Consider the following 7,982-nt stretch of genomic DNA (forward strand, 5'->3'; position numbering starts at 1 on the left):
GCTGACTGTGGGGACAGAGAGGGAGGTGTTGCTCTGGGGCCCAGTACCCCATGTCCAAGATGCCCAGACTGAGGAGCTACTACTGTCCTGTATTGTCATGGTGGGAGGGAGGGGGAGTCACAGAAAGCTCCCAGGGAGCTGGCTGGCACTGACATCTGTGTGGGAAATGAATCTAGGGCACCCAGTTCCGGGGCTGTCAGGGGATACTCTCTCCTAAGAAACGGGATTGTACCCCTGCCTGAATCACAGAAGTTCCCAGAGTCGGGTGGAAATATTCTCCAAATGGGAGAGGTAGAACTGGAGAAGAAGGTTTACCCTCTGGTCCTGTAGAGACAGAATGACCCTGAATACCCCAAGACCATCAGGTCAGGTCTCACCTCATGGGACTGGTGGGGCCCCAGACCCAGGTGCTACCACCCAACCCTTGGTGCAGTGTGGAACAGGCAAAGGGGCTTGTCATTTGACAGCCCTGCTCAGCACAACTGCAGCAGGGGAGAGCAGCCAGAATGCAACCAGGAAGGAGGAGCCCCCAGACACACCTCCACAAGTCCGGAAAAAGACTCGTACCCTTTACCGTACAGGTGAGTCCAAACAGATTTTACTTCCAAGGGGTAAGAAATCTTAATTTCACTTTTTTTGGAGGTGGGTAAGCCTAGATCAAGAGTGTAACTCTAAGGGACTTGGTCACCTTGTGACCTGATCTTTCCTGCCTCTAGCATCCCAGATGTTCCTGTACCTCTTCCCTACCATGGGTGAGGACTGGGCCATTTCAGATGTTAATTTTAAGGGAACAGGGAATTTCATCCTGATAGTGGGAGGGTCAGGACATTGAATACATCTATAGACACAGAAGGGGATCATCCTAACATTATGAGCTGATGCAACTAAGTTTCCTGTTTTCAAGGCTGGATCAGACAGTTGTGTAAGGACTGTGGTGTCATAGACAGCCTCATACAGTAGGGCACTGGCCTGAGAATCAGGAGACCTGTATTCTGCATCCAGCTTTGTCATTAACTAGTTGTATAATTTTATAAGTCACTTATATGTCTATAACATGCGATAAGTTAATCTTTTATGTATAGACCTCAGTTTCCTCATCTGTAAAATGAATAGTTTGGACTTAATTACTTCTTTTCACCTTTTAAATCCTACGATTCCCTCCTTCTCCAAATCAGTGATTCTCAGTTTCCAGTATGGATCTTCCTTTCTTCTTCCAGACCAGTTGAAAGAGCTGGAGAAGATGTTTCAGGAAGACCACTACCCTGACAGTGACAAACGCAGGGAAATTGCCTTGGCTGTGGGGGTCACGCCCCAGCGCATCATGGTGAGGGAAGGTAGAGAAAAATTCACTCGTCTGAAAACTAGCAGGGGCAGAGGGGAAGGAGTTTTTTCTATAATAGAGTAGATATATACTTTAGATTTGGGTAAACCTCAGATATGGTGCTATCTCTAATTTTCTTGTGTTTCTCTATGTCCTTTCTTGTCCTTATCTGTTTGTCTCTTACACTCTGTGTCTTCCTCTTCCAGGTGTGGTTTCAGAATCGAAGAGCAAAGTGGCGGAAAGTAGAGAGACTGAACGCAAAGGGAAACGGGACCAACCTGGAAGCTCCTGTCCCTACCGCTGCCCCTTTGGACAGTCATCTTGGGTGAGAGGTCTTTTTGAGCTGCTTTTGTCACTTCTAGATGAAGCAAGAACCCCCTTTTCCAGTAGCAGGGAACTGAGCCTTGACCTGGAAATCAAGGCTTTAATTGTTCATTTGTTCTGCCCCCAGCTCTGCCCCCAGCTCTGCCCCTGAGCTCCCATCCCCTGAACCCATAGTCATGGAGCCAGGAAACTTCACTAACGAGCTGGTGCCTCCACCTGCTACTTTTCCTCCAGGTGAGTTACCTTCTTGCAGGAAGGGGACATGGGCCCAAGAAGGGAGTTTATATTTGGGGTGGTTGTCAATCATGAGGAGTCCTCTCCCAAAGCACTATTCCATGTGAAAACATTATCATTGGTAGAGGCCCGGAATAGTCATCTATTGCAGCCTATCACTTAAATCCCCTTGCATCTCAGCAACCCCAGATACATTCATCATTCCCCTACCTGTGTATATCTGGGTTTTTTTTCTTCTTAGAATCTAACCTGCTACTGACATGTGACCAACCAATGGCTCTGAGTCAACACAATGATGAGGTTCAGAGGGGAGAGGTAGCTCCTCTCCTCCTTAGCCCTCCACCTGTCCGAAGGGCCAGCCTTCCCTTGACCATGGGCCCTGTTCACACCCCACACCTGGTACCCCTCCTACTGGAAACGCCCAATAGTGGTTTTATCCCTAAGGATGGCTCCTATGGATCTTGGGAAACAAGGTATGAGGGATATTGGAAGACAAGGGGGATTCTTAAATGATGGAAGAAGAGAAGGATGCTATGGGCCATGGGGCAGAGCAAATGGTACTTAGGGACTATGTAAAGGAAAAGCCTCTAATCAGAAAGTCTCCTGAGATGTGAATACTCGCAACTGGGGAAGAGTGAGGGAAATATAATCAGAGAGGATGAGCCACTAGAGAGAGTCGTGAAATAAAGAATGAAATCACTGCAGGGTAGAAGTAGAGAAAGAAGGTGGGGGTCAGGTCAGAAAAAGTGCGTTAGTGTTAAGAACCTCAATCACAAAGTCAGGCCTGAGGGCAAGTCTTGGCTCTCATATTTACTAGCTTTTTGGCCAGGGACAAATCGCTCCAGCCTTTATAGAATCAAGTTCCCCATTTGTAAAATGGGGACAATGATATTTATCTTCCTCACAGAGTTGTTACAGGGAAAGAAAGCACTAAGCTGCTACGTTAAAGTTTTTGGTTGTTTCTATTATTCTCATGTATTGAATCAAGCTATATTACCCTGACACATTCCCCTTCTTGTTTCCCCAGCATTAACCCACCGAATGCTTACAACTTTTCTGAGCAAATGGAATCCCAGTATCATCATCAAGGCAACCAATCCAGAGCCTTCCAACTCTCCCACTATCCCCAGCACCAGCTCTTCCACCAATCCCAACACCACCTGCCCCAATTCCATCCTTTCTCCTTTCCTCTCCCCAGCACACTGACCCCTCCTCCACCAGGAGACTCTAATGCTGCTGCCCTCCTTGCATTTGCCTATGGTCGTGATGGAGAGACCTCAACGGGATTGTTCTCAGGTACTCCAGTGGGGCAGCTTCTGTTGCAGCAGCCTACTGGGAGCTTGGGTGAGTGAGAGGGATAGGAGGAAGGGATAGAATTTGGAAGCAGAATTAGGGGGAAATGAGGAATCAAGAAGAATAGAAATTGTGATCATTACCTGGATAGAGGGATGATGAGGCTAAGAATATGGGGTTTGGGATAAAGAAGGAAGACTTTAGGAGGTCATTTTCCTTTTCCTTAATGCCTTTCCCAAAGGAATCTAAGTGGAAAAGTAGTTAAGATGCTATCTTGGAGTCAGAAGACCTAGGTTTGAATTCTACCTTGAGTTCTACTAGCTGTGTAACTCTGAGCAAATTGCTTAACCTCTGTTTACTTCAGTTTTCTCTTCTATAAAATGGGAATAATAATAGCACTTATAATAGCAATCTTACAAGGCTGTTATGAGGATCAAATGAGGATCTATATAAAGTTCTTTATTAAGCTATTATTGTTATCACACCTTGCTGACTCATAGGTTATCCTTTGTATTTTTTTCTCCATAAGGTTGTGTAGACCTTAGATGTCAGTTATGTAAACATCCATTTTTTTTGGTTATCTTTCATGTCAAACCCTGGGCATGATAATCCTCCCTGGGATTTAGAATTGGTGGTGGAGTTTTTTTCCCCCCCCAACCAAGGGTCATCTTCTGTCTTCTCTAGATCTTTAATATTTAATAATGTACAGACTATTTCCTGTCCTTATTTATATCAGGGTTTTCAGAGCTTTGGGTTTCTAAGGACAGGGGTTCATCATTGATGGAATTCATAGTATTGGGGGAATATATAATCCCAGGTTAGGTCTCTAACCCAGTAATTATAGCTAGACCTCTTTCCAGAGGACTAGTAGGTTCATGTGGCCCAGCTGTCTGACCGATTTCTGAATGTTTGGATACCCTTAGGTCCACTCACAACCCTACAACCTATTCCTTGGAATGATCCCTGTTTGCCGGAGCTGTCATTCCCAGGTTCACTCTGCTCCCAGAACTTTGGGCACCACTCTGGAGGAGGGAGCTACTTACCTGACTTGGCTGCCCATGTCTCGGAGAAGCAGTCTTCACCAGGCTTCATCCAGCTTCTTGGAGGGTCTAAAATGGGCACTGGGCTGCTCGAGACTCAGGAAGAACTATCTTCTAGCACTCAGGAGCAATTGTCATTGCCCAAGGAGGTCAGAGATGGAGTCAAGAACACTCACCTCTCCAGAGTTGCTGTTGATGGAGACAGTAAGTAAGACAGTATTGTTGGGATGGAGGGAGAGTTCTTCTAGCCTCACTGGGGAAAGAATCCCAACATTTCAGAGCTGGTAAGGACTTCAGCATCCATCTAATCTAGCTGATAGCCCTTAAAGAATCTCCCCTATAAAACACCTAACTAGGTAGTCATCTACCATTGCTTAAATATTTCCATTGAGGAAGAATCTCTTGTCTCTTAGGCCAGTGATTCTACTCTGAGAAAGCTATAAGTATTAAGACAAAACCCTAAACTTCTGTGGAGGATCTGGATATTTTTTATGCCTGAGTGAGCCTGATGATTCAGGATATTGAGGAGAGAGATTTAAAGGAGAGGGACTAAGGCTAGGATGAAACACACCATTTCTTCCTCCCCTTCCTTTTGTGCAGGTATGCCAGAGAAGAATGAAGACTGAGAGAGAAAAGAAGAGGTTTCCTTAGCCTGACTTCTGGACATTATGTGTTGAGTTATTTCTATGTTGTTTTGCTTCTGAGAAGAGCTGATCCAGGATCTCTGACTTGAGCAATAAAGTTATCTAAGCTAGGACTTCTTTCTTTGATTATATTTCCCCTCACACCTAACCCTAATCCGTGGAACTTTTCCAAGTTAAAGAATGGCAGCTCATTTCCAATAAGCCTAGAATTTGTTTAGAGCTGCCCAGTTACAAGTAATAGTTTTTAGGATTTCCCTTGTCGACCTGGAGCTTGGTACCTTTTCAAGACCCCTTTGTCTATTTGTCTGTGATTGAGGAAAAGCCTATGATCATTGGCCTCAACTTCAAGTCTGTGAATGAAATGATAACACCCCTACACATGAGACACCTTTGGAATGGGACATAAGGTCTACCCGTGTCACATTTCAGAGACACAAAACAAATTTTGGGGTTTCTTCCCTGTCCATTGTGTTCCTGAGTCCTATTGATAATAGTCCTCAGGAGAATCAAAAGAATCATTCCATGGCATCACAATTTTTTTAATTTTATTTTTTTTTTGCAAGGCACTTGGGGTTAAGTGACTTGCCCAGCTAGTAAGTGTCAAATATCTGGTCTGAGACTGGATTTGAACTCAGGTCCTCCTGACTCCAGGGCCAGTACTCTATCCACTGTGTCACCTAGCTGTCCCCATGGCATTACAATTTGCATTTTGTAAAAGATCTTTGCAGGGCAGGGAGATACTTGTGGCATCTCTCCTAGAGAAGTGGTCGTAGCTAATCTCTGGGCATCAGAGACTGCCTTCCCCCCCAACTCTTAAATATTCACTTCCTTAAACTATAGTAGGCTAGAAGTATCTACCCAATGGACTACAACAATATAAGACTCCAATGGTATAGAATGCTGCACCAAAGTTCACAGGCCTTGCTGGACCTTCACAGGGTCCTCTCTTAGGCTTAGTGCCATCAGGAAGAAGGGGAAGCAAATGAGAGATGATTCAAAATTAGTGCTTTTTTTTGCCCAACCTCTATCAGAAGAGAAAGGGCAAAGAAAATGGGTTTAAACCTAGGTAGATCACTGTCCTTAGGCAAATTTTCCCCTTCTTTCCCTTTTATTGGGTAAAATAACTTCCTCTTCTCTATTCTAGGCCAGGAGGAAGTGGCTTCTTCCTATCATTAAGAGAAAGATTGGTTCCACTTAAACTGTGGTGGTAGTATGAGGGGGTATGGGTAACAGAAAGCAGACCTCACTGGCTCTTAACTTGTGACCACTACTTCAGTCATCCATTCTTTTGAGTTTTCCCCCCTCATTTCTATACCCTGTTTGGACCTGAAAATCCATATCCTAGGACCTCCAAATTCATAGGAGGCTTCCATTCTTTGGTTTCAGATAGAAATGTGGTACATGGGAAAGGATGCTAGTAGAGTTTCTTAGCTCAAATCATAGCCCTGTTATTTGCTAGCTATGTGGTATTTGGTAAGTGACAGACTCTAGGCCTGACCATCCTCGTCTGTAAAATGAAGTGGTTGGACTGAAGTCCCTTCCCTTCTAAAGCTAAAGAAACCAGTAAGGAAAGAAGGGCAATGGGGAGGAGAAATGGTTTAAGAGAAAAGAGACAGGGAGAAGGGAATAAGAAGAGAGATGGATGATTGAGGGAAGTAGGAGTCCAGTTTATGAGATAAGGGAGACTTAAGAGCAAAAAGGGAACAGGAAGATGGACAATTACAAATATCGGATGAATAAAAAGAAAAGGAATAAAGGCATGGGTATGACATGGAACAGACAAGGAAAAGGAAATGAGAGAGGGAAGAAGGATGAGAGGGAATGGAGTAGGGGTATAAAAGGGAATAGGAAAATGAGTGTGAGCAGAAATAGGAAGACTGTGTGAGAAAGGGAAATAAACTTGAAGTTATTGTTTGTCCTTCATTTTTGAAGAGGACCATGCAGGGAGGTGATGAGAGGCAAGTAAATTGTATTTAAGTCAGGGAGGGCTGTGCAAAATCACCAGCCTCCCTTTCTACTCCACAGCTATCTGGGTCCAGTGGCCAGATATGGATCAGGACAACTGGAGATGGCCCAGAATGCAGTGGGGGCACCTGAAAGTAAATGGAAAGAGGTAAGAAAATAATTGTCAGGACTACAGGGAAAGGGATATGGATGAAACAAAAGACTTAGTAGCATTTAGGTTACAAAGTGCTCTCAAAATTTCTTAACTCATTTTATCCTCACAATCACAGAGCATGTAGAACAGGTAGCCTCATTTTACAGATAGGGAATCAGCCAGTTGTGTGACTTCTAACAAGTGGCTTAACCTTTCCCATTGTCCAAATGGTGAATGTTGTCTTCTGACTCCAAATCCACTGGTCTTCTAATCTCACCAGAGAACAGAAAGAAAAGCGTAATAACAGAATGAGATGAGTGTCTAAATAAGTAATTGTGGAATGGGACTACAGAAATAAAGGTACTAGAGAAATTTCTAAGATGTACTTGAAAGAGAGGAAAAGGTGAGCCCATGAGGATAGAGGGGGAAAAGTACAAAAAGAAACTAAGAGCTACGAAACTAGCTGAATGCAAGAAGGGCAACTGGGGGAAAAAGGCTGAATTGAAGAGAAAGTTTAGCATTAGAAAGAAAAAAAAAGAGGAAGGAAAATGAAGGTGAGTATAACCTGTAATTAGAAGAGAAGGTTGAGCAAGAAAATGGAGGTGTCTAACTAAAAACTGAAAGGGCCATGGGTCATGAGAATTATTTGTCTTGCCCAGTGGAAAACTACATGTGTAAAATAGAAATTGTGTCTGCAAATAGTTTATTTTGCCATGGATTAGCTACCAAAGGTGATGTGGATAGTGAGTAATAAAATATAATGGAGAATCCAACCCAATGAGACAGTCTTTCCTCCCTTTCCCCTCTCCCCCTACCACACTTTGATCAGGATTAGTGCTTTGACTTACTCCATTTCCAACCAGGCCCAGTTCACTCCTCCTTAGGCAACCAGACAGCCCCCTGATCCAAAGGACTCATACCAAATTGGCTTAGCCCACTACAGTTTAGAACTCCTAAGCTCAAGAGGTCCAACAGCCTCAGCCTTCCTGGTAGCAGGGATAACAGGTATGTGCCACCGTTCTGCTAAC

The 7,982-nt window shown here is 44.1% G+C and overlaps 1 protein-coding gene across 1 annotated transcript; it reads left to right on the forward strand.

Annotated features, from left to right (window-relative positions):
• Nucleotides 1–337: 337 nt before the first annotated feature.
• On the forward strand, nt 338–4,424 carry NOBOX (NOBOX oogenesis homeobox). Its single transcript, XM_020998003.2, has 7 exons — nt 338–581; nt 1,218–1,324; nt 1,528–1,646; nt 1,773–1,879; nt 2,121–2,352; nt 2,907–3,223; nt 4,096–4,424. Exons 1-7 carry the CDS (start codon nt 338–340, stop codon nt 4,422–4,424), a joined length of 1,455 nt encoding a protein of 484 aa, XP_020853662.2.
• Nucleotides 4,425–7,982: the final 3,558 nt, after the last annotated feature.

The sequence above is a fragment of the Phascolarctos cinereus genome, unplaced genomic scaffold, assembly GCF_003287225.1.
Source record: "Phascolarctos cinereus isolate Bilbo 61053 unplaced genomic scaffold, phaCin_HiC Scaffold_1;HRSCAF=81, whole genome shotgun sequence".
Taxonomy (NCBI): Eukaryota; Metazoa; Chordata; class Mammalia; order Diprotodontia; family Phascolarctidae; genus Phascolarctos; species Phascolarctos cinereus.

Bases quoted from the DNA above. Each gene is read 5' to 3' on its own strand.
- NOBOX (XM_020998003.2), top strand. From the start codon at position 338: ATGACCCTGAATACCCCAAGACCATCAGGTCAGGTCTCACCTCATGGG. The intron at 1,880-2,120 runs GTGAGTTACCTT...TTTTCTTCTTAG, and splicing joins ACCTGCTACTTTTCCTCCAG to AATCTAACCTGCTACTGACA. The intron at 3,224-4,095 runs GTGAGTGAGAGG...GGATACCCTTAG, and splicing joins GCAGCCTACTGGGAGCTTGG to GTCCACTCACAACCCTACAA.